The 18,559-nt window shown below is 48.2% G+C and overlaps 1 protein-coding gene across 15 annotated transcripts in view; it reads right to left on the reverse strand.

Annotated features, from left to right (window-relative positions):
• Window positions 1-943: 943 nt before the first annotated feature.
• The window catches only part of JAKMIP3 (Janus kinase and microtubule interacting protein 3), a gene marked incomplete at both ends in the record, with an annotated part of 53,591 nt that continues 35,975 nt past the window's right edge, over window positions 944-18,559 (reverse strand). For 4 of the 15 annotated variants that reach the window (XM_080912480.1, XM_080912492.1, XM_080912487.1 and 1 more), the window contains 12 exons: window positions 944-994; window positions 2,874-2,939; window positions 3,869-4,072; window positions 7,706-7,783; window positions 7,872-7,940; window positions 8,726-8,791; window positions 12,321-12,380; window positions 12,463-12,561; window positions 13,729-13,827; window positions 14,643-14,705; window positions 17,090-17,173; window positions 17,985-18,113. In XM_080912480.1, the coding sequence (XP_080768606.1) occupies window positions 944-994; window positions 2,874-2,939; window positions 3,869-4,072; window positions 7,706-7,783; window positions 7,872-7,940; window positions 8,726-8,791; window positions 12,321-12,380; window positions 12,463-12,561; window positions 13,729-13,827; window positions 14,643-14,705; window positions 17,090-17,173; window positions 17,985-18,113 (1,068 nt within the window). The remainder of the gene's footprint in view (window positions 995-2,873; window positions 2,940-3,868; window positions 4,073-7,705; window positions 7,784-7,871; window positions 7,941-8,725; window positions 8,792-12,320; window positions 12,381-12,462; window positions 12,562-13,728; window positions 13,828-14,642; window positions 14,706-17,089; window positions 17,174-17,984; window positions 18,114-18,559) is intronic. The other 11 variants (XM_080912481.1, XM_080912493.1, XM_080912490.1 and 8 more) reach the window with 7 other exon arrangements.

Raw genomic sequence — 18,559 nt, forward strand, 5'->3', positions numbered from 1 at the left:
TCCAGTGTGCGCTCCAGCACGGGAGCAATTCTTACTCCTGCATGGCAGGGAACATTACACATTGCTGTGATTGGGGTGGGGCCTACTCTCTGGGCTGAAAGTCACCAGCAGCCAAAGCTAGACCTCTCTTAGAGAGGCACTAGTCAGCAAGACCCGTTCTAGTCCTGGCTCACCCCAAGTGGACAGTGGCTGCAGGCCACAGTGCTTTGACCCTCATCCTCCACGAGGTGGGACACAGAGCCTAAACACTGCCATGTCTTCAGCGTTGAAATGCAATTTCCCATGCTTTCTCTGGCACCTGGTGCTCTCTGGTCCCATTAGAAGACAAAGGTCCACCTTTGCAGAAGGCTAGGAAAATAGAGAGACAGGCACAGGGCTTAGTGGGTGAAGGAAGACGGCAGGTATGACTACTGTTCCCCTGAGAAAGATCTCTCTCTGCACCCTCTGGACAGCAGGGCCAGTGCCCTGAGATGAATGGTGTCATTATGTCCCAAGTGCCCTCACCTCTGTGCAGAGAGTGGTGACCAAGTGTGGCCCTTGTGTGCAGCCAGAGCGGTGGCTCTACATTCGTACCATTCCCATGATTGTAGGTGACCCAGTAACTTGGGGTCATGAAACTTGAGCTACAGAGGACACAGAAAACTTACAAACCACCTTCTGCTGCCCAGTGAACACTGACTTCTGCACTGGGTGCATGTCATGAGCCTGCCTTATACCCTCTCATGGACCCAGTGCCCGGAGAAGGGTTTCTGGGTTCTGAAGGGTGGGTAGCTTTTCAAGGAGCTTCTGGAAGACCCAGGGTGGCCTTTCTGCTTCCTTGACAGCAAGCAGGCAGCTGCCTGGGTGGCAGGGTACACCACTGTCTCTCACAAAAAGGGAGCAGGACCTTCACCAGGAAGTGCCAGCCTCTGATGTACTCACCAGTTCGGGGTGCCAAGAACAGCTATGACCAGAGAATGAAAGCTAGGGAGAAAAACAAGAACAAAAATAAAAACTGAAACAGAAAGGGGGTGGAAAAACACAGGAGAGAAAGAAAAGAGAAAGAGTTTTTAGCTTGTCTGGAAGGAAATGAGCCATGATCGTAGAGAAAAGGGGCCGTGACTAGCTGAGGATCAGGCAAGGACAGGGTAGTGCAAGAAGCTTCATGAAAACACCAAGCTTAGGGTGACAGTGCTACCCCAAATGACAGTGGGGAACTAGGCACCATCCAGAGGTTCTGCAAGCTGAGTTTCTTGGGACCAGGAGTCTATGGAGAGTCACTGAGATGACATTGGAACAGGAAGACAGTCTTAGTACCCAGAAAATTCGAAGTACCATAGTTTGGTGGCTGTCCCCTTATAAACAACAGAGTATACTGACACTAAATAGATTTGACGCTTGAATTGGTTGGGTTGGGGTGGGGCCCAGACATCAAACCTAATATTGCTCTACTGTTAATTCAAACATGAGTCCCTGGGCTAAGATACAGAAAGAAGCAGTATATAGTATGGGGACCACTTTGCCACCTTAGGGGGTTGCAGTATATAGTATGGGGACCACTTTGCCACCTTAGGGTTTGCATTTATTTGATGGGCAAGTAGCCCATAGATTAGCTGGCCTGCTGGCCCAACAATGAGCTATCTAGCAGTCCCTAACTTGCGACTTCTCTCTAAACAGAGTGGAAGTCTTTCTCCAGAACTTTACTTTTGGTAGGACCAATGACCCAAGACTGTCAGGTCAGAAATTACAGTGTTAGAAACTTAGGTAGACATAAAACCATATCCCTTCCCAACCTCACTGGGTGCCTAGTGTGCGCATCAGGTGTTTGCCCATGTGGCATGGAGTTTGTAGACAGTCCCTGTTAATTCCTTCTTTCACAGCCTATGCCCTGCTCAACTCTGGGGTCCCCTCTTCATGGTAGGCTTATGAATTTATGTGAGGTCTGCTGAGCAGTGGCAACAAATGCCCCACAGATGGCAATCTTTGTCACTGTTAAGGCAAGATGTGTGGTCTGAAATGGCCTCCTGCTGGGGACTGCTCTGCAGAGAACAGAGAACACCTCCAGGCTCTGGCTAAGAGTGGGGAGGAGGTGTCTAGAACTGTCCTGCCCAAACACTGCTTCCTATTTTTCCAAAAAGAATAAGTCTGGCCGATTGGTTCCACAAGCCACCTCCTGTGGCTGGTCACTTGAATGATATCTATTCCACAGGAAGGGACAATTATAAGGCTCAAGAAAGCACCTGACTCAAGAAACCTGAGAACTTGCCCCAAATCACAGAGGATCTGGACTTCCTTAAAAAAATACACAGCAACCCACAGGGGTCAAGGTTTTCTAGGCACACACTTTTCAACTTGGTCTGGGGAGTACTGAGTCTGTCCATGCCAGTGAACAGAGGCCCTGCCCCTAGGCTGCAGAGACGGGGTCTGGAGAAAGTTCTTGAGCAGGCTCACTAGCATCTCTGGTGCTAGAGGCATTGCCTGGGGATCAGGGACAAAATGTCCCTGTGCCCTAAGAGCAGCTCTTGGGGATTATGGCCTATGTTTCAGGAACTTTATCTTCAGATGGCCAAGCGTGATGAACCTTTTGCACCACACAGGACCCCAGCATGGAACAGGCCCCCAGGTCGCTGGTTCAACATAAGGGTCCAAAGGGGAAACTGAGGCAGTGCAAAATACAGGGTGAGGCTGTGTGAGGGGCTCATGGCTCTGGCCCAGTGTACCCATAGCTTTGGCCCAATAGGCTCTTTTTTGTTTGTCTCTACTCTGCTATGCCTGAGCCACTTTGCAGGACAAACGTCAGCTCAGAGGCCTGAGCTTGAGTTCTTATAACGTAATGTCAAGCAAGCCCAAGTCCCCTCCCTCCAGCTGCACCCTCCCTCATTCATTTATTTTACCTTTTCTTCCAGCTCCTTTATTTGTCTCTTCTGGGTTTCTATTCTTTCTTCTAACTCCTTAATTCTCTGCAACATTAAAAGAAGGAAGGTACTCAGTAATCAGAGGACTGGGCATACCAATTATAAAAGGCTTAAGATTTCCTCTCACTTATTTGGTGGGCAATAGCCCACAAAGCTGTGTCTGTGTTGGTCCAGCCTTGAGCTACTTTGTAGTCACCAGCTCACCACATCTATCCAAAGAGAGTGAGAGTCCTTCCCCACTTCTCCTGTGATGGGACCTGTGTCCCCTGAATTGGTCAGGTCAGAAACTGTAGTGTTTATGTAGAAGAGCAAGGAATTAGCCTACTGTCCTTCCCAGGACTGTTAGACAGAGCATCAGGCAACCAGATGTCAGAACTACCGACTAGAAGACACTTCCATCTTAGGCTGAGGCCTGGGGCCTTGGAAGCAGCTGAGTGCCAATGACAGCCCATTGATGGAGCAAGAGGATGGGGTCCCTGATTACCCAAGTGCCCAAAGGGACCCATGGTGGGTTCATGAGTAAAGGGGCTACAGGCACATCCAAATGGTTAATAAGCCCTGTCAGAGGTCTACTGACCATCATGGGAAAATAGCATCCAGTCTGGTGGTTTATCTACATCTGCAGTCAAGCTCTTTGGGGTTTAGGATAGTCTGACCTGGGCCGTGTCCATAGAATCTGCTTTCAGGCTACCTCCATACCTAAGGCAGAGAGACTCTGACTGTCATAAACAACAGGGTTGGGTAATGGTGGGTTAGCTACTGTCCACAGACAGCACTCTGACCATCATGGGACAGTATCATGTGGAAGACCAGGGGTCCATGGAGAGCTGTCAATCAAAGGCTTAGGCAACACAACTGCTAGACTGGAGCTAGTTAGGGAGGGTTGTGGACTGAGTATGTGGTCACTGGAGGACATAGCGGTGGGATCTGTGGGAAGCCCTCCCCATCCTCTACTCCCAGCCCACCCCCAGCACCTGCTGGGCAGTCTGCAGCAGCTCCATGCGCTCCCTCAGGATCTGTGCATCACGCTCTCGCAGCTCGCTCATGACCTGACGCTTCCAATGCTCCACGGCCACCTTGAGCTTCTCACGCTCTTCTTCTGACAGCAGCTTGGCCACTTTGGCCCCGGCCTCCTGCTGCAGGGCATCATACAACATGGCTTCCAGCTCCAGGATGTGCTGGGGACAGGAGACAGGCATCAGCCCTCCCCTTCCTCGGGAGTGGGTCCACTGTCTCCAGAGTGGACAGCCCGGCCTCTCAGCAGGGTTGCTACTGGGGCTGAGGACAAACACGAGCCAGGACTCCCTCCTGATGTCCTAATCCTCTAGTGCATGTATGTTCCTGCATCAGCTGCTGCTCAGAGAAAAGAGGACTTGAAGGAAATCAGAACCCCACTACATTACTGTTTGTTTGGTGTCATGAATGTAACCCAGAGCCTCAGGGATTTTAGGCATTAACTCTATCAATGAGGGTCAGACCCAAGCCCCGAGCAGCCTTTAAAATCAGTGTAATTACAAGTGGCTTAGAATAAACATTGCAGAGGCTTCACATACTCCTGCTAGTGAGAATTTTATTCTGGACATTGTTTACAGTCAAGAATATGCCATGGGATATGCCGTAGGCCAACAGAGGGACCGTCCTTGCCTTTAGTTAGCTTATAGCCTACGTACTGTCCCTAACTAGCAATGACCCTAGAGTAAATGTCACCACCATCTGACATACAGCCTTCTGCAACCCCAGGGAGAAGAAAATGTGGGAATAACCTCCAAGACATACAGATGGCTGCTCACTTAAGACCCCCATAGGATCATTCTGTGCCACCCCATGAGGGACAGATGGAATATGACACAGATCTATGGTACAGTGAAGAGTCTTGTTTGGAAAGGAAGTTTTTTTAAAGCTAGGATGGCACCTAAACTGGCAGCCATTATCATCACTGTCATTACCATTATCACCACACTATCACCATCATTACCATTAGTCAACATTACCACCATCACCACTATCACCATGAGCACCATCACCATGAGCATCATCACCACTATCACCATGAGCACCATCACCATCACCATGAACATTATTACTACTATCACCATGAGCACCATCACCATCACCATGAACATCATTACTACTATCACCATGAGCACCATCACTATCACCATGAGCACCATCACTATCACCATAAGCACCATTACCACTATCACCATGAGCACTATCACCATAAGCACCATCACCATCACCATGAACATCATTACCACTATCACCATGAGCACCATTACCACGATCACCATGAGCACCATCACTATGAGCATCATCACCACTATCACCATGAGCACCATCACCATCACCATGAACATCATTACCACTATCACCATGAGCACCATTACCACGATCACCATGAGCACCATCACCATGAGCACCATCACTATCACCATGAGCACCATCACCATCACCATGAACATCATTACCACTATCACCACGAGCACTATCACTATGAGCATCATCACCACTATCACCATGAGCACCATCACCATCACCATGAACATCATTACCACTATCACCATGAGCACCATCACCATGAGCACCATCACTATCACCATGCGCACCATCACTCTCACCATGAACATCATTACTACTATCACCATGAGCACCATCACCATGAGCATTATCACCACTATCACCATGAGCACCATCACCATCACCATGAACATCATTACCACTATCACCATGAGCACCATCACCACGATCACCATGAGCACCATCACCATGAGCACCATCACTATCACCATGAGCACCATCACCATCACCATGAACATCATTACCACTATCACCATGAGCACCATCACCACTATTACCCATCATCAGTCCGATCATCCCTATCACCCTCCCCACCATCATCCCCACCATCATTACTACAGTCATCCCTATCATTACCACTACCATCACCATCACCTTTACTGTTACCATCACCATAATCACCATCACTGTCGCCATTCTGCTTGCTGTCAACATCACTACCCCCATGGCCTTGAGACCTTCCAACTTGAGTCCCCAAAATGAGCATTTTCACACCAGTCAGCTGTCCCATGCTTCAAGCAGTCAAATAGTTTTCCTTGGAGGCATGAGGACCGCCCCCTGGGTAGTATTTGGAGGCAATACTTCTCAGTATTTCTGACCAGGGCCTTAGTGCTCCCTGGCAGTGTCCTCCCCCAAACCCCTTATAGCAGAGAGTCGGATGTATGTATAGTGACAGGGGTGTAATGGTAACTATCCTGGGGAGGCAGCTTCCCTCAGGGGAACCTAATTCACAAGCCTAGTTTTCAGCCTGGAAAGGGCTCTATGCTCACCACAGGCATAGGAAACCCATATGCTTTCCCGCTGAGCAGACAGTTACAGATACAAACCCTAACAGAACCTCAGTGGCTCGGGAGTAACAGGAAGTAGATGAGAACCTGCATAGACATCCTAGCAATCTGTTGGATTTAGGCCAGAGTCGGTGTTTAATTCTCCCAACAATCGAGGGAGGAAGAAATGAACAACCTTACTTGCCATGGAAGCCAAATCCACCAGCCTCAGATCTCCTGCTAGTTAGTGGCCAAGAAGGAGAAGCTCAGAGCAGCCATGCTCCGATTCCTACACCTGCCCTCAGCCACACCTTAGACTGCTAGATGCTCTTCCTGAGCTGCTGTCATCTGTGCCTTTCTGTGCCTTTAAGGACTCTCAAATGGACAAGACAACGCCCTCAAGATAACTATCCTACACATGTGTAACTAACTCCTAGAAAGGATGTGCGGGCTTTGGTTTCCCTAGGAAGTCTTAACAACTGAGCAATAAGTGTCCCTGTTAAATCAACTATGGCTCATCACTTGAGTGAGTTCAATGCCCTTCTTGGAACATAAAGGTTAACAAATGGTCCAGTGGAACTCAGGTTTTTTATAAGTAGATGCCAGCAAGGACTGCTTATCAGAATGGAGACCAGATGCCTAGTTTGGAAGTGGTTTGAGTGTGCCTCTGGAGTGCTTGTGCTGAGTGAGACCTTGGTTCTGAGCATAATGGTGCTAAGGTAGTGGACCCTTGAAGCCTATGGGTACTGTCATCAGAGTACTGTTCTTAGAAGGAATCAGAGTGGTTCTTTGGGACTCAGGAGTGGAGAGCAATCCTGACCTCCAAATCCCTCTGGCTGGCTGCCTTGCTGTGATCTCATTTCCCTAGATACTTTTACAATGTTGGGATACAAGCCAATTCCTCACCCGAGCCCAGAAGATATAGTTACCCAATTTCAGACTTTCAGGCTCCAGAACCTGGTTTCTTTACACATTGCCTGATCTCAAGTATTTTTTTTTAAATAGCAACAGAATGAAGACTAACATCACGAAGCATGTTGGGGCTTTCAACGTTTTCTTTACATAAGGATGTTCCCTTTATGTTATGACTCTTCAAAGGATGACCAGATAAACACCATAGGTCAAACTTGCATTTCTCCAAGTTTCAGATGAACAAAGGGAACAGTAGAATTGTGTATCCTACGAACAGTCAGCTGTCTTCAGTTAACTCTTGAATGCACTGTGTTCTTGATAATTGTTATATCAACTAATTTAATGTATCTACCAGTTCTCAGTGTGCCATGAGTCTTCATGTGCTTGCACCCCATACATTGCTGAATGAGTAGTAACATGTCCTCCAAACTCAGACTGGCAGAGAGTGACCCCACAGTGTCTTGGTGCCTCCTAAAGGTTTTGAGACTGGCCACACAGATCTCTGAGATGCTCACTAGGGTGGATAAGCAGGCAGATGTCTGCTGCTGCTCTCACCTTATGGGCTTGGTCCAGGGCCTGCTTCCTGTAATCCAGCTCCTCATCCAGGTAGCCTTTCTGCTTACTGAACAGCTCCTGAAACACAGAGGGCCAGGCTTTGGCCTCAGGCATTCAGAACTGGTGAACATCAGCTTCGGGTGGCACTTTGGGAAATTCCACTGACCTTCTCACTCTCCAGATCTACCATTTTCCGCTGCAGTGCTGACTCTGTCTCTTCGATCCTCTGGAGCCACTGGGCACAAACACAGTTAACAGGTGACAGTGATTAGCACCTCTCATACAAAGATCAATGTCAACACACACACACACACACACACACACACACACACACACACACACACACACACACACACTCAACACTAAGGAGAAGGCCTAGAGGATGATCAAGGGAAGCCTGGCTAAGAAACAGGAGTTAGAATTGAGCTGGTATTGTAGACTCTAGGCACCCAGCCCAATCAAGGACCCAGCACCCATCCCACCTGACATTCAGAATGCCTGCCACTCCCAGTTTTTCAAGAAGAGAAGGGACAATTGATTTTGGGAGCAGGTGCATCTTTTTAGAGCTATGCCTGGAGAGATTTAGTGATCTGTTTCCCAAACTCTGTTTGCTGTGTTTCCCTTTACCTACATGGTAAGTCTGAATAAGTGTTAATGGTGGCCTGATAAAAAGTCTAGGTTAGGGCCAGAACCAGGATGAGGCTGGGAGGCCAGGAACTAAGGAACAACATCAGTTTTATAGGCTCGACCTAGCTTTCAACCTCTTGGAGGAGGTGAAGATGGGAGTCTACATCAGGGTTTCTGTGGGAAGAGGTGGTGGCAGAGGTGTTTGGGCCAGTGTTTGAATCTTCCCTTTGCAGAGATACATGGCAGTGCTGTTTGACCTATCTGGGCCAGTTTCCCTAGACAAACAAGAAAGACCTAGGGGACCATGGCCCTCCATGAAGGTTCTCCTCCCAGGAAGAGTATCTACCCAAAGAAGCCCGTCCCTCTTCCAAACATCCACAAAGTCCCTGTTACCTTTTCTGCCAAGGTCAGGACTGTCCTGGCTTGAATGACAACCACTTGCTCCTCATTGGTCAGATTCTGTGCACAAAAGAAGAACAGAGTTAGAGTCAGAATCAGAGGTGGGGGGGTAGGGTTGGGGTGGTAAATAAATGTGGGCTGGGGCGATAACTGAAAGGTACTTCAACTCTGTTACCTTCTGCATCTCTGATGTCCTTTGTCCCCATCTTGTCCACCCTGGGGCACTGTCCATATCCACCCTCATCATCAGAACATCCAAAGTCTAAGTGAACCAGCTATTGGGGCAGCTTAACCAGCAGGCAGGCCTGATCTACATTCTGGAGTCAAGTGTTTCTCTGGCCTGCTCTGTCCCAGTCTTTACTTAAAGCCAACACTGTGAATGTGCAGCCATGCTGAAGATTAGGTATTCATGACTGTGAAATGATCTCGGTTTCTGTGGGGTGTTTGCTTTTGCCTTTTTCTATATTCATGTTTTGTTCCCAAAGGGCCTCTAGGTGGTCTTAACCAGCAGGATTTGTCCGGCCTTGGGGCACTCTGTGGTCAGCCACACACCCAGAGGAAGACTGCCAGAGTACGGAGTCTGGCTCCCCAGTTCCCGTGTGAGATGAACAAGAGGAGCAGGAGGCATGGCCAGCTAAGGCTAGAAGAGAGGATCCTGACTCTACCCCTAGAATTTTCATGACTGAGTCACTCGGAGAATTAGCCTTCCTTCTTGTAAGGTGAGCTCCATAAAGGCTCTGGGTGCCTCTTTCCTTCTCCCAACCCCCAAGTCAGAGTGAGATTCTGTAGGTTAATGTCAAGGTGATACATGATTGGACAGTAGAGAGTGGATGGGGACAGAGTTCTGGTAAGGAAAGAGGAGGTGGAGAATGGAGGAGATTCAGGAGGAGGAAACATGGAAGCAGACATAGATGTTTCTCTAGATGGAAAAGGTTGTTATGATTATTTCTAAGGGTATCTATGAGTCAATTTATCTTATCTAGATGGGCAGTTTATATCTTTGTCTGCTGGTTGTAAGCTTATTGTGTAGAGGGTTTGTGGATTGAGAATTTAACATATATACCTGCTTGATAAGTTAATGATTGTGGAGTCATGTTTTTACGTGGCCTGTGGAACAAGATGTGTGGGTACCAGGCTTGGGAACTAACTGCTTAGGGGATTGCTCTCCAGTTCTGCACTGGAGTTGCTACTGGCACGGCCCCAGTGGCTCTTGGTGCGGCTCCAGCAGAGTGAGAATGTGGAGGCTGGTAACAATAGAACCATTTTTATATTTACTGCTACAAGGTTTCTCACAGGTGACCATTCTGACAGAAAGTAGGCAGGTGGCTGCACTCCCTGAGATGGACAAGGGGGCAGCCTCATCTCCCAGTGCTGGGCCTCAGTGTTCTGTAGTTCTCCACCCCTGCTCCTCTTTCTCACGTGTCTCCTCATTCCTCTGCTCCTCTTCTTCCTTACTTCCCATGTTCTAGAAGCCCTTGGAGGCTTGGAGAAGCTCCTTCCCCCTAAGGGCTGGGTGGCCTTAGCTATGTCTGCTGGGCAGGAACACCAGTGTTGAGAAGGCTGAACAAAGTAGCTTGAAGGTGATTGAAGAGATCTACTTGTATGTGTCAAAGCAAACTGATACATTTTTGGGCATGCAGTCTGACCCTCTGACCCCTGGAGGTCTTGTTCTGGTGCCCTTCTTTGTTAGAACCCTGTTTTACCAGTCTCTAGCCCTCTCTTCTCTGGGTGACTGCAGCAGCCTGAGCTGCATCATCTGCAATGAAGGATGGGATTCCATTCCAGCCCCATTGGATTCTCCACTCTGCCCCTGGTATTCTGGCTCCTGAGGGACCTGAAGCTGATAGGAAATGCTCTGGGATTTGTGTCTGATAACGGCAGCCATGGCAGTTATGTGTTCTGACTATAAAGGTGACAGTCACTTGGTTCCTTACTTGTAGGGCCACTGAACACTTCCAGACAGGACTCACAAGCTCAGGGTCCTTGCACAATACAGTGTTGTATCATGTTAAATACAGTTAGAACTTGACCCATAGGTAGGAACTGACAGGGTCTCCTAAGTATGAGCTCTGGCCATCTTCCTTCCAATTGCCATCCTTTTATGCCTGGTTTGTCTGAGAGTAACTGCATAGGATGTATGATGATCCTAGAGCAATTATGCTAATGGTATTTTTATATGAGCAGCTACTGGGTTAAAGAAGAACCTTGGCCCAGATCTCGGTGGGACCATAGCTGCCATTATATTTGCTCTGTAACTTTCGAAGGCCTCAGTTTCTCTAGTTGGAAACCAGAAGTTAGAATCCATGACAGAACGTATACCCTAAGGTTAGAACCCAGGACACAATGTCCTATAGCTATCTCTGCTATGGAACTGGGATTTGCCATCTTTGCTATAATGAATAATAATCAAGAGTGGACACAGCCATCAGGGAATTCCCTGAAAGTGCCTCTCCCTACTCTGCCACTCACTGATTCCCAAGAAATGGGCAGATGAAGAGAAAGGTTCCTGTCAACACTAAACCTCACACAGGGAAAGTGGGAGAACTCAACATGTGTGTGATAGTGTGGGGAGGATAAACAGAGAAGTAGATGGAGGATAGAGGGACGAAGGGAGAAGTGGAGGCTAAGAAGGAGGGAGAGAGGAAGGGAAGGAAGAAGGATGAATGGAAGATGGGTGGATGGAATCAAAATGGATGGATGGGTAGATGGGTAGATAGATGGAAGGAAGATAGATGGATGGATGGATGGTAAACAGGACAGAAGGATGTATGGAGACAGATGGATGAATGGATAAAGGGTGAATAAGCAGGGGGTGGTAGGCAGAAGATGAATGAAAATATAGAATGATGGGGAAGAAATTGATGGTTAGATGTCAGCAAAAAATTGTTGGGTAGAAGATGTATAAATGAGTGGGAGATGTATGCATGTGTGTGTGTGTGTGTGTGTGTGTGTGTGTGTGTGTGTGTGTATAATGCTGGACAGAGAATGAAATGATGTTTGGAAGGAAGGGAGGAAGAAAGGGAAGAAGGAAGGAAGGAAGGAAGGAAGAAATGAGTGAAGGAAGGAAGAAAGGAAGGAAGAAAGGATAGGAGCTGTGGTGGAGTGTTATGTTTACTTTGTCCACTTGGTAATTAATAGTCTTTTCAGGAGTTTGCTGCAGGAAATGGAACTTTTCTCCAAATGAGATTTAGAGATTACCTATGTATGAACTCTGCTTCTGTCCACAAATCAGGGAACTGAGAATCCCAACGATCCTGGATTGTCTAAGAGCAACACTCCACCAAGCCAAGCACTCTGTGGTCACATCACAGAAGTGCTACAATACAATGAGGGTCCAGAAACTAAGCATGCATAACTAGAAGTAACAAGGACTAGAAGACTGGGCCCTAGGGCTTTAGAAGCAATGCACCAAGATCAAACTTTCCTCAAATTCAGGGAGCATTCTAAGCAGGATTTTTCACCTCAGGAAAGGTCTTTGTCTGGGGTAGTCTGTCATGGGATTGGAATGGGCTCAAGGGTCTCCTGGGCTGGGGGCTGGGCTGGGGTGGTCAGCATGAAGAGGCATGCACAAGTCAGGAGAGCAACATACACTTACGGCGTTATCCCCCAGGATATCCAATTTCTTCATCAGCTCTGCGACCAGGATGTCCTAGGAGGTAAACAGAGGGACAGGAGGATGTGTGAGTGGCAGCTGGGTAGACCGTGGAAGGGGAATGAGGAGAGAGTCTTACCGTGACACCTTCAGCCTCACAATACACCTGCAGGGGGCTCTTCCCATCCACAAAAGGTGTGTGGTGGAAGTTGATGGCTGGTGACTTTCTCTCCCTCTCCTGAGACAAAGAACAGAAGGCATGGCAGGGATAGGCTGTTCTCATTCTATCTCCTCCCCGTCCCAGTGCTGCGGCCAGGAGAGCACTAAGACCATCATCCCCTGAAGAGTCAAGTGATGTTGCCCAAGCTCAACTTTAGTGGAGTCCTTGGGCAGAAACCTCCACGGACTTGCCCAGAAGGTTATCTCTGTGTGCTTGCTGCCTTAAGTGGTAGGGATGCTAGTTCTATAGAGTCCTCCCTATGTGGTATACTGGGACCCATCCCAGGGTTCACTTGCTCATCCATTCTCAAGCACCAGGGACTTTGAGAAGGCTTAGAGGACAGACCTCAGGTAAAGCCACCCATGGGACTGTCAACAATAGCTCTGGACGAGGCAACTGCACATGGATCTTATACAGAGGACACACACAGGTGCCCAAGACTCACAGAGGGCAGAGAGTCAGATTCATAACCCTCCAGTGCCAAGGAAGGTGTTTGGGAGGACTCTGAGCAGCGGGTCCATCTGGACTTGGTATCCAACAAGCTTCCACCAACTGAGCTGAGATGGGAGGACAGAGGACTGTGCGGGAATGTCCATCAAGGAAATAAGAACTTCCCCTAGCTGTAGTGAGCCACACTGCCCACCCATTGTCACAGTGAAAAGTGGCACAGTGACATGGGCCCTAAGCACAGCTTGACCTTCTCCCAAGGATCTCTGTCTCTCCTCCTCTGTAGGTCATAGCAGAGGTCACAGACTAGGGGGAGCAGGGCAAAGTTGAAGGGTGCATGACCACTACACGGGACCTCTGCCACACTAAGAGACTTCTACAAATAAGAATGGATGTCCGCTAGGCTATCCCAGTGCCTGGGCACTGGGAGACACAGTGCTTTGCTGAGGTCACAGGTCTAAAAGCTGTCCTGGGCTTTCTGTTTGTTTTGTTTTTCTTTCCCTTTTCAACAATGGCTTCTTGCTTGTCACCCCTACCCCTACCCCAGGTGACCTCACTCTATCCATCTGTCACATCCCTCCTGAGAGCTACAGTTGACTCCATCTGGCCTCTTCTTTCCCATGTGGCCTCTGGGTTTCTATTCATAGACTCACAAGCTGAGAGGTTAGAGAGGAGGAGCTCAGCTCACAACCCGGCAGCCCACCTGCTTGGGTGACCCACCTCCCTGGCCTAGCCTACCTCAAGCTCCAGGATCCTGAATTCTAGCAGCTCATTCTGGTCCTTCGCATCCTGGACCTCATGCTTCAGCCGTGCCTCCTCTGTCTCCATTTGTTTTATCTGAAGAACAGGAAGTAGAGAAGTAGGGTGAGAAAGCATCTGATTCTCTCAAGAGAACTCAGACTAGCTTTTTGGACAGCCGTTTGCTTCTGTGAGAAAGGGGCACTTGCCTAGTACAACAGGGCTGTCCAGGAAAACTGGCTCCACAAAAATTGAGCAGGAAGGAATCTACTGAGGATAAGTTATCACTGTGCAGTTGCTGGAGCTCAGACTGGTCTAAGGCCCAGGAGAAGAATGAATGGCTATGTGGTTATCTGGCTACACTCCAGATTTGAAGTGGATAATTCATGTGCAATTTAATAGCACTAGTAATGAGTGATGTAGTATCCTGCCTTCCTACGAGTGAACACATGGGGCTGGTACATAGTTCAGTGTTAAGTACCCAGGCACATGTCTAGCATGCACAAGGTCCTGGGTTTGATCACTGGTATCACAAAACAAGAACCAAAGGTTAGCACAGTATCTGCTGTTCATGGTTCACACCCTCAGAAATTCCATGAAGGTAGATGTCCACTGCAGAGCTTACAGCTATATCCACCTCTCCCTGAACTGAACTTAGAGACCTAAAAACCTGTTCTAATATGGAGACCAGCAATGTGAACATTAATTCACATTGAATAATTGTAAGTGAGCCAATTCAGCCATCACTAGACACTTCCACAGGAAGTGGGATGTCTTGAGCTGCTACAGGGAGAACCACAGAAAGGCCTGGAACTTGTGCCTAAGCCTACCGCCAGCCCACAAAGTCTACCACATACCCTGTAAGCACAAAGGCACCCTGCCAGAGCCATGCACAGGTGGGAAGCAGGGCTTACCTTCTCTACAAGCTCTTGATTCCGTCGATACAGTGCTTGCTTCTCTTCAATCCACTTCATATCCTTGAAAATGGGATTGAAATGCACACATGAATACGCTGCAAGACAACACTTCGGGGGCTGCCTCCAACCAGGACTGGGTGGAACTGAGCACACCAGCACCTGCTTGGGAAGCGACCACCAGTGGGCAGTGTACGTAAGAAAACCTTTGTGCGGTGCCCATTCTATCTAAGAGCTTGGATAGGTACAGCTAGCCCTGCATTGAGAGGACATCTCCATGGTGCTCTGAACCACTATGTGGACAGCATCCCAGGCCAGGGTTCCTGAATCAGGCACTCTGTGAAGTGTAAACGTCTCATGACCAGGCAGTGTTGACTTGTGAGGACTCCGGCAAGTAGGAGTAGGTGGCACATGCAAGGTGGGGTCCTGATCACTTTACACTTAGCATGACACCTGGGCATATTGCAGGCTTGTGTTCTGTCAGAGGACATGTGTGGAGGCCTCCTGACACAGCCTCCAGGTGCGACTTGGGAGGAAATTCAGTGTGCCCAGGACATCCTTCTTACCCCCCCCCCACCATTCTTAAGTTTAAACCTGTGTTGGGAAGAGAGCAGGGTGACTTAGACACGGGGCTTCATTGAGAAGCTCCTCCCCACAAAGGTCCCTGCAGAGGTGTGGTTAGGTCTAAAGATGAAGGGTGTGGTGATCTTTTTTTAAATATTAAAAATAGATATTTTTCATACATTATATTTCAATTAGTTTCTCCTCCAAACTTTCCCCAGATCCTCCAACTTCACCACACATGCAAATCCACACATGCCCTTTCTCTCTCTCTCTCTTGTTAGGAAACAAGCAGGTATCAAAAAAGAAATAATAATGAAGAAAACCAAAATAGAACAATGCAAACAAACAGAAAAAAAGAACTAAGAAAAAAAACCCACAAGACATATAGACATAAAAACACACATTCAAAAGAAAAAAAAAAAAGAAAAAAGAAAAAAGAAAGGCCAAAAAGTGGAATCCTCAGCCCTTAGAAAAAACAAAACAAAACAAAACAAAACAATAAATATATACCACCCTCTCAGAGTGTAGCACCCCTAGACCTTAAATCATTAATAACCCAAGAGCTAAGAAGATAGCCTTGTAGCAATTTTTGGCATTTAAAAAGCATTATGTTTAATCTTTACACACCAAGAAAACTTTGACCATTTCCATGTTACGTTTTGTTTTACATGTACTTTATGCTTATTATAACTAGTAAGATTTCAATGGATACTACCAAACCTTTAAAAAAATCAAGTACTGACAAAAATATATTCATATAGTTTTATGCCAAAATGCCTTTAAAAATCTGTACATGTGTCTGTTTTTTTAAATAAAGTTGTAAGAAAAACAAAAACAAAACACACACATTTGCATACACAGACATCCTATGAAAACACAAAACCAGACATCACAACATACAAATAAAAGACCTGTAAAGTCAAAAGAAAAAGGAAAAGGAAAGCACATACAACACAAGAACCCTATAACAATGACACTGAGTTTGTTTTGTGTTAGCCATCTGCCGCTGGGCCTGAGGCCTGCCCTTAAGAGTGGTTTGTATGCCTAGTGAGACTCTGTTGGAGCAAACTAATTTTTCTCTGCAAGCAGTTATCTATTGAAGATAGCTTCTGAATTAGGGACGGGGCTTGGGACATGGTGTTTGATTCCTTTTCCCAGAACAGCAGCCACCTGGCGTATGACCCAGCTGTGCTGACTGGCCCAGGACCACCCCTTGGTCTGTGAAGGCCATGCATGGTCCTGTCTGAACACCATCAATACATGAAGGTCAGGGAATGAAGATAAGTGGGCTCTGTGTGTCAAGAGACAACTGGTTCTATGGCACTGTATTCTAGGACACCGATCCAATTTGTCCAGCTTCCTGCTTGCCCAACTGGCAGCTAATACATTGGGTGCCACCTGGTATTGGGGCTGGACAAGGACCAAGGGAGCATGGCCACACAGGGGGCACATACTTCCATGGGATCGAAGAATCTGGAAGTGGTGTTCTGGTATGGGGAGTGGTAACAAACACCTTGAGCCATTTGATTGCAGGGAAGTGATGAGTCCCCAGAAACCCAGGTCAGGAGCTAAGCTAGGAGTAGCTTGAAATTTGCCCTCTGAGCAATGGTGGACAAGCCAGGGAGAAGCCTTTTTCCACGGGTAGGTAGATTCTTGCTTCACTTGCAGCTTGCCAGGGAATTCATTCCAGGTATTAGAAACTGAGACATACTGTACCTGCTCAGCTTTGCAGCATGCATCGAACACTTTCCACATAGGTGTGTGCTTCCACACTCCATTCCTCTTGAACAGGAAACCTGGGACCCACCAAGGGTCATGGCTCTCCCAGGACTCCCTAGCACAGATATAGGATACTAACGCTACAAGCAGCCAGAGGACCTCACCTGCCCCTGCTCAGCCAGAGCCTTTTCTAGGTCCTCCACCTGCGACTGTGCTCTTTGTACTTCTGCTTGCAGCTGCTCACGGGTCTGTAGGAAAGGAGAAGAATACATCAAATTTTCTCCAACAGCCCAGACAGACAGACATACTCAAAGACACAGGCTGCAGAGTACTATGTCTCAGTTCAGCTCATCCGAGAAGTTGTGTTGTTTTCCCAAAGCCCTAAGTTGCTCAGTTTTGCCTCTTTCCCTGCAGAGTGAATAGGGAGGTTGTGGACAACCAGAGAGAAGACCTCACAAGAGCCCCAGGGATCCGGAGAGCTCCACCTCTCCCCAGGAAGAGGACTGTCTCCTTACTATACCAGCCACAGTTCCTAAAGCAGCTGCCCCTGGAAAGCCGGGAAAAGGATCCCCTTTCCTGTGTCTCTTCCTGAGACTTGGTATCCTCACTGCCTCCAGATAGCCAGCAGAGTCCCCATCCACACTCCCAGCCCTGCTGTCAGTGTTGCCTGGATACTGCTGACTGATGGGACACGTCCAGAGAAGCAGACGGGAGCCCTGAAACTCCTGCTTACAAACCCAGACTGTCCTTAGTGTAACTGCTTTCAGAGTCTGTAAAGGTGGTGTCATCTTAGAAGACTTGGGCCCTGTGTATGTCAGCTACAGCCTGTGGTAGAGACAGGGACCCTCACCCACATCCATGCCAGCCCCACCCCTATCTCACATGCTGACCCAACCCTGGGTTCCTTAGCTCTGGCTAATACCCAGGACCCAGTAACTGTGGAATAAGGGACCTTATCTCAAAAGTTTAGGCAAGTGGAGTGTCCCTGTAGGATCTTAGGAACAAATGGAACGAAGCTGAGTGGGAGCTGGGACGTCGCAGATTAGAAGTCATTTAGACCTTAACTTCTCGTTCTGCATCCAGGGTCCCTCCGACTTGTTCCTGCAGTAAGGCGTAGGCTCGCTGTAATGCCTGGTACTCCATGGTCAGCTGCCGGAACCTCAGCTCCGTCTCTTCCTTGGCCATACCCTAGAGTAGCACATGGGCACCACACAGGCATCACATGTACAGAGAGAGAGAGAGGAAGAGGGGGTGCAGGGAGGGAGGGAGAGAGGGAGGAGGAGAGAGAGAGCGAGCGTTAACCTGGGCCCCACATGGTAGAACCCTCAAACAAGCTCCACTCTTCCCAGAGAGGTATAGTGAAGAAACTAAGAAGTGTGCCAGGAGGACTCTGCAGCCTGTGGAGAGGAGTAAGACTCAGGATCCTGAGCTACTAAGAAGGAGGCTTTCCTGGGTGGTAACCCTTGGGTCCTGGGGAGGTGAAGTATGGTGTGGCTGAATTAGCCATGAGGAAGGTAAGCGCTGTTGGTTGGTAGCCAGTGACCAGGGGTTCCAGTGGAACTCCTACCTACCCTGACTCAGAGGGCTCTTTATGATAGAGGAGGCTCCCTAACAGTTCTGCTGGTGGAAATGTG

This window comes from Micromys minutus, assembly GCF_963924665.1.
Source record: "Micromys minutus genome assembly, chromosome: 2".
Lineage (NCBI taxonomy): Eukaryota > Metazoa > Chordata > Mammalia > Rodentia > Muridae > Micromys > Micromys minutus.